The following is a 15,919-nucleotide window of genomic DNA, read 5'->3' as shown; positions in this document are numbered from 1 at the left end:
TCTCTGCTTGGGATTCTGAGCTGGTAACCCTCTCTTGAAGTGTTTGTAGTTTTTTGCAAGAGGATGGGGGGAAAAGGGGAAAGAGAACCTCCCTTATAACTTTTAGCCCGATGGTTAGGATATTCACCTGGGATGTGGGAGCCCCTGCTTCAAATCCTCCCCACTGCCTGAAGGGGAAAAAGATCCCTGTTCAGATCCTACCATCTCTGTTGGCAATGAAGAGGGAGTTTGTGATTGGGGTGCCTGATCCTGGAATTTAGGCCTCCCTTTATGAACCTAGCCATCTGACTCTAGGACATTGCGTTTAATAATGAAAGCTGTACTATTTATGCAATGGTTTTATAGATGAAGCATTGTTTAAAAATAAATGAGATTGCAATGGTCAACTAGTGCACGCAGCATCTATGGGTAAATATTGAATGTTACTGTGAGATTTCATTGGAGTTACTCCTGATATACAGCAGTGGAAGGGAGACAGACTTAGAACCTAAGTTTTTCTAATGTTCCATGATAAATTTAATTAAATGTTGTGCCAGTACAGAATATTTAGCATAGTTCCTTAATGTGCCCTGAACAACGTGGTTAGTGTCTAGCTTGGGGAAGAATGCACCTACACTGACCACTGTTTTTGCCCTCCACTTGTCACTCTATCCAACTATGCAGTCAGGTAGGTGTTCTCTTTAAAATACATGTACAATTCAAGACACCTACCCCAAAATACGCTTTATTGCAAGAAAGTGTTGTCATATTGATACAAACAAAAAACACTTTTTTTCTCACAAACATTTGATTAAAATTTAGAATTGTTCTTTTTCCCAGAAACCCAACACTGAGTGTAACTTGTAACTAATCTTTGGTCAGCACAGCTACATGACTGAAACAAACCTGGAGTCCGCATGTGCTTTGGCTGTTTCACATAATGAGGTTCTGTTATATGATGAGTTACAGGCACCAGCTGTCAAAAAAGCACCATGGAGACATACATGTAACACAGTACAACATTAAAAAAAATTGCTAAAGAAAACTAAATGTCATGTACAAACATTTTACAAAATAGGCTAGGATAAAATGAGGCATATGGTGTATAACTACAGTATTAATGAAAGTTCTAAAAAAATGAGTTCAAATATATTTTCCTGCACTGCATAATTAGTTTGCACACATGGCAGTCCTGAAACAGCTCAATCCGTAAATGCACCATTAATCCAAGCCAGCACCAAACAAAGTGAAACATCAGGTGTTCCCTTCAAAGGAAATACTTTTTTTCTTCAGCTGCCTACAGTAATGCAAGTATGTAGAGCACCCTTTGTGAGAATGAGGTGTTGTGGTAGCACATGTGGTATCTTGAGGAGTTTGGAAGGAAATACAGTACATGTTGGCCTGCAATGCTAATGATATTACAAGCAGTCAAGGTATTTTGCTACAGTGGTTGTGCCTCAGATTCCATTATTCTTTTCATGTGTCTGATACAGAATATAGTCCTAGTGACCTGCAGTGAAATATGATCATCTTTTCAGAGACTAATATTGTAATTCTGGTCATTCAAGACTTTTTTTGAATACTCAAAAGTTTTTGAAGAGCATTTTTAAATGTCTAGAGGATGGTATCAGAGCTGAAAGAGTACTGGTCATACCCTTTAAAATATTTCAATACTATTTGAACAACTGGCACAAAAACAAAAGGAAACCTTTTTCAAATCTACTGGATTTTTTTTTTTTTTTTTTTTAAAGAAAGCACCTCTAAAATAGCTCAAATTTATAAATCTAAAGAAAAACAGGTAAGTTTCCCTTTTGTTTACATAGTTTGTAATTTCTCCATATATTACTGCATTAAAAATAAATAAACATCTATATTTTTTAATTAGCACCTATAGCAAAATACCCAAAGTGTTACAGACTGCTAACAGGAAAAAATTGCTCACATTTTTGTGCCATTTAGTGCCATATGTTGATCTCTTGAACTTTAGGTTTTTTTAATATACTTTAAACTGAGGTTATATAAAGGATACAGTAACCATGGTTGCCATTGTAATCAAACTTTTTGGCCATGGCAGAGTCAGTCATTCCTCCTGCAAGGGTCATTCTGCAGTCTTGGCAGGATGGAACGATTCTTTTTTTTTTTCCTTTTAAAAATTAAGTCATTGACCCCTTTAAAGCTTTTGAAAAGTAGACATGCTCAGGTGGATAAATAGATGAACAGAAGTGATTCAAGAACAGGATTAAGTCTAGAAGATGCCTAATAGAGTTCAATCCACAGTCTCATTTTGAGCACCTCTCCAAGCTCTCCTAAGAGGTAGTTGTCCTCGTTGCTATCTTCCAGTTTCTTTAGCTCCTTCTTCCTGTATAGAGGAATGCTAGTGATTTCCAGTGTGTAAGTGCCAGGCACTGACTTTTTCTTAGCTGTGTGCAGGTAACTGAGTCCATCCCTTTGATGGATTTGGAAGATGCCATTGACGTTGCCATGGGAGATGACATAACGGACATGGTTGGTAAGAGGCTGTATGGCTGGTATGAGTTCTAGAATGTGTTCTTTGTTACCGAGCCCCGAGATGTCCAACTTCATCTTCAAAGGAATGTCAATGTCTAAGCTTTCCAAGCTAATCTGCTCAATCTGAAATGAAAGGAGGAGGAAAGGAGTCTATATTATTCTTACAATAATGCAGAATAATTTAGTTTGATTAGTAAAGTTTCCTAATTCCTCTCTCTCAAACTGCAGCTATGAAAGAAGCCATTTGTAAATCCTTTCCAGCTGGGAGAACTCAGTTCACCATAACACTCCCTGAAATCTTTACAGCTTCTCACTCAGATTTTATAGAATAATTAAAGTTATAGCACCAAGTCCACAGAGGGTTCAGATTTCAATCTTGCCTCAGAGTTTACATCATTTCATGCTTGCTCAAAAAAAAAAAAAAGTCCATGTGAAATAAAAGGTCCTTGTGTAACTCTGCAGAAAAGAAACAGAAGTACCACTTTCCAACCTGTTCTAAATACCTGATTATACTTTATTATGAAAGATTGGAATCCTTTACTACTATAGTGGAAGTTCTTTGAAGAAAGAGGTTTAATTGAGAGTTTTCATCCTGGAATCATGAGAAACTATGTTCAGCGGTTGACAGTGATAAGAGCAGTGTAAAAAAAGTCTGCACCGCTGGCAAACCAATCCCCCAACACAAACAAAGTTGCATGCTAGCAAGAAGTTGTCCCAGTGTGTTTGATGTGAATACATGTAAGGTGAAAAAAAGATAAATTAGTCTAATAGCAAAAGGAAGGTTTTTGTACTGAAAACAGCTCTTCATCTCTTACAAGAGCTATAAGAAGGCTGCTGCTACTTTGGGAAGTTTTCCCTTGCTCCTCTCTTTTTGAGAGATCTTTACTTCCCAGGAAATGACTGAGGCGCACACACTGTTCTATTCTGCTGCACAGCAGAACTTTTACTAATTCAAGTCCTTCTATAAAGGTGGAAACAGGGTGCCCTCAAGAATGGTCAGATCCTATCACACTACATACCATTATGTGCTATAGATTAAACATTTTGGGAAAGCACAGAGGGTGGCTGCAGGTACTGTGACAAGTTGTTCACTGAACCTCAGCATACTGCTAGCCAATAGGACCCAGATGAGCCCAACCTTTTTTTTTTTTTTTTTTTTTTGTAAACATAGTTTTACATAAGCATAGGTGTATTTACTGTGAAAATTCCAAAAGTGAAATTAGGGGATTTCACATCATGCTAACAGCACCAGATAACAATATGGCTTACTGCCATGTGAGAGCTATAGTAACCTAGATATTGTAACGAGACTAGGATACAGTGAACTAGATGAGAAATTAACTATGAGGGAATTTTTTTTTTTTTTGGAAGATGCTCTTATGTTCCACTACCATGAATAGGATATAAATAACTCGATAGAAAAGATAGTCTTATTACTAAAAGAAAAAATCTATTTGGTAACGACTGTCATAATACAGTGACCCACATAAAATAATGATAAGATGAAAGTTCTAGATAAGAGTGAAGTAATGACCTAGGGCTAGGGGTGCCATACTGACATCTGGTAACTGTACCAGAAGTATCACGCTCAAGAAACAACTTTTTCTTCTTCCACTTGTTAATATGGCTCCCTGATTTTCCTCCAACCCTCAGCTATAAATGAGGCAATGTAGTACTTCACTCTCATCTTTCTGCCACTATTTCATGAGACTCCTTAGCAATAAGCTTCACCTTAGATATGCACAAAAGTCTCCTCTTTGCTCTGCAAAATTCAGGTGCTTTCATTCTACTTTCTGGTCTCTAATGCCAAGTCAACACAAACCCCTTGTAAAGCAGGGAGGGCAGGACTAACAGGCTCCTCAGAAACTGCCATCAAAGCCATGGATCAACATTTGAACAATGCTATGAACTCAGCCCCCCTCTCCAGAAATGGAGGAAATCACTTCCATGCTATTACCAACCTTTTGTGGACCAGAGAGTGGGAATCCTAACTCCTTGTGTTGTTTTGGCTGAGGAGCTCCATAGATGGTTTATGTAAGAAACTTAGTTAATACTACCATATGTAAATATAGCAGTAAAGAGGATCTCTCTTCCATAATGCTTTTAATCTTCAGTCACACCCCTTGTGAACTGTGAGAAGATTTATGTCTTGGGGTTGTTTTTTTAACCAAATCAATAGTTTCTCATTACTGCAGCTTTCAGCACTTGGATTACTACCATAAAACAACATCCTATAATGCAGATAACCACTGATTTGCTGCATAATGTTGTAAGGGTGGGGGAAGCTCATGAGCAGTATACACTGCAGTGTGCGCCTCCCAAACTGGCGCTACACAACCTACTAGATGTGCTTTTGCCCTAAGGCTTCTTGCTACCTCAGCAAAAATGATTGAAACAAGAGAACATGCCCAAAATACAGCCAATGGTGGGAATCAACCATGGATTTCCCTCCTCCCACCACCATCTCTTCATTTCTACTTGTCAAAGATACACAAGGAAGCTGGAAAGTCTCAAGCCTGATCCTGAATTATGGTTCTCTGGTACTGGCTATTACGTGACAATATGATTAATTTACCCGTAAACATGTATACAAATAGCTCAGGTTTAGAAGCCAAGCATCATCTTGTAAAAACTTGATGACCACGTAAGCCTCCACCATTGTGACTACAGAATGCAGCACAGGATGGTCATTGGGAACTTCACAATGACTATGGTGATAGAACTTCACTCCTCCTTCTATCAGCTGTGCTGTGTTTGCTGCACCAGAGAGTGGTTCTGACTCCAGGGCAGTGGTAATTATACATATTAGCTAGTTCATTACAGTATTCACTCACCTCAGCTTGCTCCGTTTCATTCACACTTCTTTTCCTCCTGCTATCTTTCTTGGAGTAGCCATTAATTTTGCATTCATAACATGCTTCAGGGGATAAAGCATTTTCTTCATCAATATCTCCACCTAGAGAGAGGTACTGGCCTTTGTTGAATCCCATTCCTGAGACACAATGGCTGTTGAATAGGAATGATCATGTGAGTGACTCATTTCTCAAAATGTTGGTAGACAGATAAAACTTTTTACTTCAGTTTCATGCCCTCATTTAGATGGAGATGAGCCCACGTAATCCTTGCACTGTTACACAATATCTCCATTTCCCTCCAGGATGTCTATGGATTAACTTTTTGCTATTTGTCCCGCCTGATGTAACATGCTGTACAAAGGATGGTTATCCGTTCGGGACCATTATGGACCTTCCTAATTCTCAATACACAGAAAATTAATACATTATGAAGAATAGATCCCTAACAGGGCATTTGGCATCCAAAGTAAATGTTCTGACCGCTGCCTCAAGCCAACGGGCTATTATATTAATTTTAAGTTGTTTACTTTTCTTTCCTGCTTTGTCTTCTAGTTGATCAGTGCAGTAGAAATTCCTTACTAACCACAGTATAGATGTTACTTCAAAGGAAAGGTACAGTTAGATGAGGACTATTTGGGAAAGTGCTCCAGATACACTATGTACTGCCACCAGAAGGGGAATCATAGCTATTACTTAATTTTGCTCATATGCTAGTTGTAAAATAATGCCATTTTGCAGTGAACACACACAAACTCATACTTTCTTGATTCTTCGGTACCACAGACCTATATGCACAACCTAAGATATGCACAACCTAAGTATCTGGGTGGTACACAAAAGAACTATCCACATGGGCTTGGAATTCTTTCCCCAATCTAGAGGCCGGGCACAGGGCACTGGTAGTGTCTCCTCATTCACTTCTGCAATTTCTGTGACCTACTACATGGCCCTGAAAGGCAGGTCAGGCCAGTGGGTCTGCATGGCTCCAAACGCACTTTCCTTGCTCTATCCCCTGGCTTGCCTTTGCCCCAAATCCACCTCTTCATACCTACTGTGGAGGCTGCCACAGGGCTCTGTGGGCCATAGCATGCAGAGATGTTGGAGGCCCTGTGTGCTCCTGCACTAGTTCTGTTGCCAACTGAGTTTTCTGCAGCCCTTGCTTGGGTAGCTGATGCTTTTTATGGTGACCACTTGTTTATACAAGTATATGTTGGTGGGAGGGAGGGTGCTTGTGTGAGAGAGAGAGAGACTCACCCTTGTCCAACTCTGTAGTATCCAGGAGGGCAGCCACAGAGATAACCACCTTCTGTATTGGAACAGCCATAATTGCAGGGGTTTTTAGTGGAAGAACACTCATTCACATCATGGCATGCACTAGAGAACTGGTCATAAGAAAATCCAGATGGACAAGCGCATTTGTAACTTCCGAGCGTGTTGTAGCAGGAAGCGGTGCCACAAGCATTAGGGTTGGTACATTCATTTTCATCTAATAAGCAAAATAAAACATTTATCCCTATGAGACAATATCATCGTGGTGGGTTGGAGTCATAAATAGCTTATGATTTCCAGTGAAGGAAAAGTATTTATTTCTAGAATTTCTAACGCCCCCACATAAGGCCAGGCCTGGGAATGTGCCAAATGTGGTTCTTCCCAATATACAATTCTGACTGCCCCTCCCCAAATGCATGTTGTACACCTCCCCTCTCCCCCTGATATTCTAATCAAACCAGGCCCGGCCTCCTTCATAGAAATTACCACACCACTGATACATCTAGTCCAGTATTCTGTCACCACCAATGGCTGGGCATTAAATGCTGCAGAGGCCTAACCTGTATTATGGAAGTTAACAAACTCTTAAATTTCTGCTGTGATGTTTTCAGTCAGTTAAAGCTGATGTTCTTTGGTGGTTTTTTTTTCTCTTCCCATTAACACCACATTTTCCACTAGGTTACTACTGGGTGAAGATGAATTTGCAGTGGAGAAGCGTATTTTTGTGGGGGTTTTTTCCCCCCTTAAAATAAAGCCATTTGAGTTCATGTAAATACTAACTTAGTGCTTCACCCATCATTCTATTGCAGGACCCGGGTGATTTTAAATGTTTTACTGGGGAGGAGGTGGAGGTGGGAGGTATACAATATTCTAAAAGATTCTTACTTGAAAGATATAAGAGCTTCTCAAAAACACAGTCTTAATTGGATGACATCTCATCTTCCTCTCTCTCATTTGTTTTGACAGGCTATAAGTAAACCCTTATGTAAAAAGAGCGCACACTGGGGGATAATCAAGTTGTCCTCATCTGGATTTTATGGAAACTGAGGTGGTTCTCTCTCAGACGGAACTGCCAGCAGTGTCATTCTACATGGATTGTTGCACAGGTCGCTAAGTGTTCATCAATTGGATGCGGAAGACAGTCTATCTAGGTGTATGTGTGTGTATATCCCAATCACTGCAGTATTGGAGTGCTTCCCAAAAATTATTCTCATAAAACTCTTGGAAGATTGGGAAGTATTAACATCCCAATTTTACAGCTGGGGAACCGAGTCACAGAGCAAATAACTGACCCACTCAAAGTCACAACCAGAAATTTCATATTCAATGCCTTAAAACACAAGACCATCTTTGCTCCTTCCTCAGTGAGTGGGTGATACATTGTTAGGGCAAACGTCTCTAAACACAACTCTAGATTCCTATTTCACAGTTTACCTTGTATCTCACCAGAAAGAAATTAGGTGAAACCAGAATCTTGCATGAACATGTTAAAAGTATGTATACAGATATACTGTATCTGTGTTCATTAAAATATCCTAAACAGCACGATTTAAAAAATGCTTCAAGAAATTACATTTGGCACAAGTTTATTGGGTATTTTATTGCCATGTTTAGCAGAGCTGGAATCTTGCCAACAAAAGCACATTTGCTAGGTTTGTAACCAGGTTGTGTTGTTCTGTTATAATTAGATCTGACATTTATATGTGGAATGTCTTTCCTAATTAGGAAACTAAATCAGATATGAAGCAACTAAATGAACAAGGGTGAAAAAGCAGTTTTTATAACAAAGTAAGAATATCTCCACATCTGTGCAGCTGTGGTATGCAGAAAAATTACCATGTAATAAAAATTAATCTTATCGGTTACATTTAGGTGCACCACATGAAGTGATTCCATAGACATTTGTTTTGAAATTGCTATGAATAGGAATACTTCACATTTATCAAAACTTAAATTATTTTAATTTGTTATTAATTTTAGCACTTTTTTGAGCCTTCACTTCCCTTGATATATACTGTTGTTGTAGATCTATACTAGGTCATTTTAATGCAGAGGTAGTCACTAGGCAAATCAGGGGCCAAATACGGACCACTAGACGCTTTTGAATGGAACCTGAAATCTTTTTTTTTTTTATTGTTTTCTCTGGAGTCTGGACCTTGACTATACCTTGGCGAAGAAATTTGGACCATGACAAAAAATAATTGACTACCTCTGTTTTAAAGTTTATGATGAGTTGACTCCTTTACCATAGCTGAATGTCTCATTAAACTGTTTAAACTGGATTTTCAAAGCTATCGTCACAATACCTGCAGTCAATTCATGATAGACTAAAAATGTCCACTGGAGACACTAACATGCTGTACAAAAAGCAGCAGCTGAGCAATGGAAATGATTCAACTCTTTGTACACACATCCCCCTCTCCAGCCCCCACAAAATAAATTTGACAAGTCCCTTAAGCTCCAAACTTTTTAAACTTAACAGGTATCACATATGAGTGGAGTGTTCATGAACAGCTAGAGACCATAAATGCATCAAGAGAGGCTAAAGTGAATAAACTTTATTATGTTTCTCCACTTTATTAGGTTCTTCCATTCCCTTTTGGGATGTTAAGTAATTCTCCTCACTAGATACCTAAAGTTTCTTAGGGCTCTCTTTCAAATGGTAACTGGATTACTCATTTCCAGATAGTAGGGAACTCTCCTGAACTGAATATTGTTGCCACCACATTTCCTTACACTCTTTTTGCTGCTCTGATGTCTGGTCTTGCAAATTTGAAGATTCTGGTATTTTAAAAATCACTTTTGGTGTCATTTGTACACTTTTTTTTTTAAATCTCTCATTTCTTGCAGATAACAAGGTTACTTACCAGTAACTGATGTTCTTCGAGATGTGTTGCTCATATCCATTCCATTATAGGTGAGTGCACGCCACCATGCACGGTTCCCAGAACTTTTTTCCCCTTAGCAGACCCCATAGGGCTGGCTCTGGTGCCCCCTGGAGTCCCACGTGCATGCCGCGGTATATGAGGCACTGCCGGCCCTACACCCCCTCAGTTCCTTCTTTCTGCCCATGACGGTTGCTGGAACTAGCCTTGCTCTCTGCAAGTGCCATTCCCCTTGTTTAAACTCTTTATTATTCAAAGTACGTTAAGTAGTTGTTAAGTGTAGTTAGATAGGAAGTCCCTGAGGGACTTAGGGTGGCTGGGCCATGCCCCGGTCGCATGGGTTTAAGCTGTGTAACTCCTGCAACTCCCACGATCGATCGGTGCCTTAAGTGCCTGGGAGAAGAGCACAAGAAGGGGGAAAAAGTTCCGGGAACCGTGCATGGTGGCGTGCACTCACCTATAATGGAATGGACATGAGCAATCACTCAAAGAAGACAACTGTCCTTCCTGTAATGCATATCTATTCTTCTAATTTATAAAAACATAACAAAAAAAAAAAGTGAAATAATTATCACTCCTCCAATTTCCTGTTTTCACCCTATTTGATTCATTTTACTTTATCTACAATATAAAAATGTAACCTTTTATTATGAGTGGATATATTAAAATTAATTGAAAAACAAAACATAGTATCAATTTCAGCATTTCTGAGATCCTTTTTGTCCTTAAATGCTGTATTCTTTATGCATCTTTGTTTCTTTAAAAAGTGAATTGTGTGCGTCTGTTGGCCTGACGGTTCTGGATGCTAATATCCTCTGTTTCTTATGAGAGCATACAGAATGGGCCATGGAATATGCACTGCGCTGCCAATATACTCGAACCTTGAACCAGTATACTTCAAATGGCTAGAATAACTACCTCCTTAATAATTCACATTCAGTTCTTAACTTCTCTACTAGACTGAAAACACCAACTCATTCCATATATGAGTGGTTTTCAAATTGCGGTCCATGGACCCTGGGGGTCCACAGACTATGTCTACGAGGTCTGCGAAAGATTGTCATTACCATAAAACAGTGATTTACAACCTGTGGTCTGCAGACTCCTGAGATACTGCAGACTGTCTAAGATTTCGAAAGGGGTCTGCACCTCCATTTGAAATTTTTTTAGGTATCCTCAAATGAAAAAAGGTTGAAAACCATTGCCATAAATTACCAAACAGACAGACATCAAATGGTAACCCTTACGGAAACATATAGAATTGTGTAGAAAAGTATTTGTTTTCTATAAGTCGTCTTGTAATATCTGATATAATTTTCTTTTGAAGTTTATCTATGGCATAATTTTTTTTATCCGTGCTATAGGATGGTTTTTAAAAAAGCACATAGAAAGGTGACATTTGTAGTCATTTCTGTAGATTGCTATAGAATTTATATTGAGCCATATTGCTTTCATTCTTAGTATATAGGATTTTTCCATAAGGAAAATCTCTTGATCATCACAAACCTTGGGATAGATAGGAATCTGTGATTTAGAAGGGAAGTTATGTAATTTAATTCCTCCCCACTTTTAAAAGACACAATTAAGGTTTTTCTCCCCAAAATGCTATTGAGTGGCTACTGCTGACCTTACATTTGATCATCTTTCCTTTCCTTCTTGCCTTAAAAGAAATATGGATCACTTCATTTCCTTGTCTTTTTATTTGAAGGATGTGGTATTCTATTATATTTTTAATGTATTTTTGTTAATTCTGTTTTAGAACATACTGAATGCTTGGAGTGGGGTGGGGGAATCCTTATAACTATTCTTTGTCTTTATTTAATTGCATTTGCTTCTATTGCTGCTGTGTATATCAATTGAAAGGTTTGTACGTTTGTGGTTACCTATCTATTTAGTTAATAGCTGTAAAGCGCTAAGGTCCTAACTATTGCCTAGCAAGGGCTTTTCAGGCCTTCAGTGGAAGTTGCTTTGAATTTTTATGTCTTTCCCTCCCGTTGCAGGGCAGTAACATTCAGCTGGCACAATTTTATGTAATTATACCACTTTTTGCTTCGTAAGTCAGAGAACGGCTACGCAAGTTTAATGAACTAAAGTAGGTATTTCTGAACCTAAAAAAGTGTTGATAGGGTTTCTGAAAAACTGAGCATTTTGTCATTTTTATGTAACTTCTTGAATACTGCAACAAAAAGAGATTATTCTTACCAACACACTGATTCCACTGATAATGTTGAATGTACCCTTGTGGGCACCCGCATCTGTAGCCACCCAGGATGTTCTGGCAGCCATGCTGGCACCTGTGGTTTCCATCACATTCATCCACATCTACAAAAAATTAGTAAAATGTGGAAGAAGAAATTGCCAAACTGCCAACAACAAGCAAGCAAACCAACACCACCACCACCACACAATTTATTTCAAGAACTATGATGAAGGATAAGATTGTCATGGAGGTCACGGATTCTGTGACTTTCAAAGATCTCTGACATTTTTTGCTTCGGCCATGGGGCAGCACGGCTAGAGCTATCAGCCGCTGCAGGGGGCGGGGGCATCCAGAATCCAGAGGCATTGTAGGGGGCGGGGTGCCCCAGAGCTCTTAGGTGCTGTGGGCGCCAGGTGTTGGATCCACCCCATCCTTGGGCTTCAGTCGTCCCCCTCAGCCCTTCTCCCCATTATTTTTAGTGAGAGTCACAAACAGGTTACAGGCTTCCGTAATTTTTTTTTATTGCCCATGACCCATCCCTGGCTTTTACTAAAAATAGCCATGACAAAATCTTAACCTTAACTATAATCAGAGGACCATATTTTATCCACAGAGGATTCTTCACCTAGGGCTTGATGTTGCATTTGTTATTTGGCTCCTTACACATGCTAGTAAGTTCTAATGAAGCTTATGGAACTATTTGCTTTAGTAAGAGTTGCAAGACTGGGCCCATACACAGTAACATAGGCTGTCTTTGGTAAATATTGTATACATGCATAAGACCTGATCCTACAAAGTGCTGAATGTTTCCTGGGAGGCCAATAATAGGAGGCTGTTCAGTACCTACCAGGATTGATTGGCTCCATAGGGCAGAATCCCGATGTTCTCTATTTGTGACTTCAGGAAGAATTTGTTTGAATAAGGACTTCATTAACTATGTCCTTCAAATAAGTTGATAATTATTACACCCATCAAGTTTGATTAAGTAATTGCTGTATAAACTACCCAAGGGCTTGAAAAATGTTGAATGTACATAGGACAAACTGCAGGGTTTTCAGTGTCCCATGGGGTCAATGAGCTCCAAAAAATTTTGAGAAGTGCCCACAGGATTTGGGAATCTAAGTCCCATTTCTCAAAAGTGAATCAGGCACATAGGTTCCTAAGTCACTTGTGTGCTTTTGAAAATTTTACCCTTAAGACCATTGTGTGCATCTGGGATGAAAATCCACAAGGTTTTTTTTATTGCAAACAACATACTGAAGCAGCTTTCATTGAGAGCTTCTTGCTTATGTTCCAATATGCTGTCTGAATTGAAAACAAAGCCTTTGAACATAGAAAAGCATCTGTGATGTTTGCTTTAATAGCAGGGAATCCACAAGTGGCAGTTGTGAGTGAAGTGTGCAATAATTTGCAGGACTGCAATACAGATTTTCACAAACTCTGTAGAACACTTAAAACTATAGTAAAATAATTGTAGATCTAGAATCATTAAATAATACTAGGATTTCTTCCTGAATTGGGGCTAAGTGCCAAGACCTCTCTAAAATGTCAGCCACAAAAGGGATTCTTAGCTTTCTAATATGGTTTCTGAAACACCAGGTGTCCATTTAGATTTCTAAGTTTAAAGTAGAAATCTTTGGGCATTACATCCAGTTTCCAAAAACTTGCTTTGCAAGGATTTTTTTTGCTAGTCTGAAAGGCACTTAGGAACGCATTTGTGTATGAAAAATACAAACATGTAAAATAAGCACAGAGGGGGTCTAATTTGTCTACCTATACTCAGTAAGGAAAGCCAAATTAAAAGCTTCCTTGGCTGTGTGTGAAGGATGATGAAGGGGACCGCCCTAAGGGAAAACAGAAGACAAGAAAAAACCCCCAGTTACTTACCTTCATAACTGTTATTCTTTGAGATGTGTTGCTCATGTCCATTCCCAATTAGGTGTGTGTGTGCCACATGCAGCAGTGCTGGAATTTTTTCCCCTAGTGCCCTCTGAAGAGGTGTGCATATGCACCAGTACATAGGGCGCTGCTGGCCCCCTCCCTCTCAATTCCTTCTTGCTGGAATGCCAACTGAGGGGAAGGAGGGTGGGTTGTGGAATGGACATGAGCAACACATCTTGAAGAACAGTTACAAAGTTAAGTAACCGTTCTTTCTTTGAGTGGTTGCTTATGTCCATTCCTAATTAAGTGACTTACTAGCAGTACCTCTGGAGGCGGGCAGGAGTTCATAGATGTGCTGACTGTAATACTGCTCTGTCAAAGCCAGCATTGTCCTGGGCCTGCTGCGTAATGACATAGTGGGACGCAAAGGTATGCACTGAAGACCAGGTCGCAGCTCTTCAGATGTCCTGTATAGGGTCCTGAGCCAGGAAGGCTGCTGCTGACACCTGCGCCCTTGTTGAGTGGGCCATCAAAGAAGCTGGAAGCATGACCCCTGCCGCCTGCTCATAGCAGGCTCGGATGCAAGCATTGATCCAGGCCGAAATTCTCTGTGACATCACCAGTAGTCCCTTCATTCGTTCAGCAACCGTGACGAAGAGTTGTGTAGATCTACAGAAAGGTTTAGTCCTATCGATGTAGAACGCTAGAATCCTCCTGACATCGGATGTGTGAAGTTGCCTCTCCTCATGGGAATTGTGGGGCTTTGGAAAGAAGACCTGTAGGAAAATTGCCTAATGTGATTATGGAATTAAGATAGCATTTATGGCATGAAAGCTGGGTGCGGTTGCAATTGGACCTTGTCCTTGTAAAAAACTGGATGAGGGGGATAACGAGGTCAGAGCCCTGATCTCTGAGACTCGTCTTGCCAATGTGATTGCCATCAAGAATGCAACCTTCCAGGACAGATGCAGAAGAGAGCAGGACTTCAGAGGTACAAAGGGTAGGCCAGTGAGCCTTGAGAGGACCAGGTTCAGGTTCCATAGAAGGATTGGGTGCCACTCCGGCAGAAAGAGCCTCTCTATGCCTCTGAAGAATCTGGCTGTCATCTTGTGCGAGAAGAGCATCTTACCCTGTATAGGGGAATGAAAAATGGATATGTCTGTTAGGTGTTCCTTAACTGATGACAAGTCCAAACCCTCTTGGTTTAGATGGAGCAAGTAGTCCAAGATAGCTTGGATAGATTATTTAGACAGGAGATATTACAATGAGCTGCCCAGCAGGTGAAGCATTTCCACTTAGCCAGGTATGATGCTCTGGTAGAAGGTTTCCTGCTCCCCAACAGGACTTGCTAGACCTGTGCAGAGAAGGACCGCTCTTCCAGGATCAGCCCTGGAGCATCCACAGTATCAGGTGCAGGGAGGCCAGGTTTGGATGAAGCAGCTGGCCATGGTCCTGGGAGAGAAGGTCCGGTCATGTTGGGAATGCCCAAGAGCAGCATCCTTAACCAATGCTGGTGTGGCCATGCTGGGACCACCAGGATGACCCGTACCTTGTCTCTCTTGAATTTTATGAGGACTTTGTGGATGAATGGTATTGGCAGGAAGGCGTACATGAGGTCACCCGACCATGACAGAAGAAAGGCATTGGATAGTGAGCCGATGTCGAGTCCCTGCAGGGAACAGAACTGATTGCACTTCGTGTTCCACTTGGTGGCGAAGAGGTCCACTCAGGGAGTGCTCTACCTCTGGAAGATGAACCTGGCCACTTTCGGGTGCAAAGACTACTCATAGTGAGAGCTAGCTTGTCTCTGGCCCAGAGGCCCTGGGTCCTGAGGATACCAAGGTGAGCTCTCCATCCTAGCTCTGAGGCACCTGAAACCAGTGATAACGTTGACTGCGGGGCCATGAAAGGGACCCCTCTCTGCACATGACACAGTTTTGTCCATCACCATAGGGAGGTAAGTATCGATGAAGGGACTGTGAGGATTGTGTCCAGGTGGCGTCTGGATGGGAAATACACTGTCGCCAGCCACATTTGCAGAGGTCTGAGGTGCAGCCTGGCATACTGGACCACCTAAGTGCAGGCTGCTAAGTAGCCTGAGGCATACCTTCACTGTGGTGAGAGGATGGGCTGACACTCGGGCTATGAGCTCCGACATGGCCAGGAACCTGGCTTCTGGCCGATCTGGCTCATGTAAAGTCTAGGACCACACTGATAAATTCTATCCTCTGAACTGGTATTAGTATTGACTTTTGCTCGTTTATTAACAGACTCTGCGCTTGGCAGGTGGCCCAGATGATCCTGATGCTGTGCTGGACTTGCATCCTTGAGCGACCTTTGAT

The 15,919-nt window shown here is 40.7% G+C and overlaps 1 protein-coding gene across 2 annotated transcripts in view; it reads right to left on the bottom strand.

Moving 5' to 3' along the window:
• Positions 1-444: 444 nt before the first annotated feature.
• Positions 445-15,919, bottom strand: part of FBN2 (fibrillin 2) — a 277,388-nt gene continuing 261,913 nt past the window's right edge. For both annotated transcript variants that reach the window (XM_067569251.1, XM_067569252.1), the window contains 4 exons: positions 11,699-11,818; positions 6,597-6,828; positions 5,322-5,493; positions 445-2,610 (listed from right to left, as the gene is read on the bottom strand). In XM_067569251.1, coding sequence (XP_067425352.1) covers positions 2,236-2,610; positions 5,322-5,493; positions 6,597-6,828; positions 11,699-11,818 — 899 coding nt within the window. In that variant the 3' untranslated portion in view covers positions 445-2,235. The remainder of the gene's footprint in view (positions 2,611-5,321; positions 5,494-6,596; positions 6,829-11,698; positions 11,819-15,919) is intronic.

Source organism: Emydura macquarii, unplaced genomic scaffold, assembly GCF_026122565.2.
Source record: "Emydura macquarii macquarii isolate MOO-44397 ecotype Brisbane River unplaced genomic scaffold, CSIRO-AGI_Emac_v2 contig_2897, whole genome shotgun sequence".
In the NCBI taxonomy this organism is placed as follows: Eukaryota; Metazoa; Chordata; order Testudines; family Chelidae; genus Emydura; species Emydura macquarii.
This window is presented reverse-complemented; position numbering and strand designations above follow the sequence as displayed.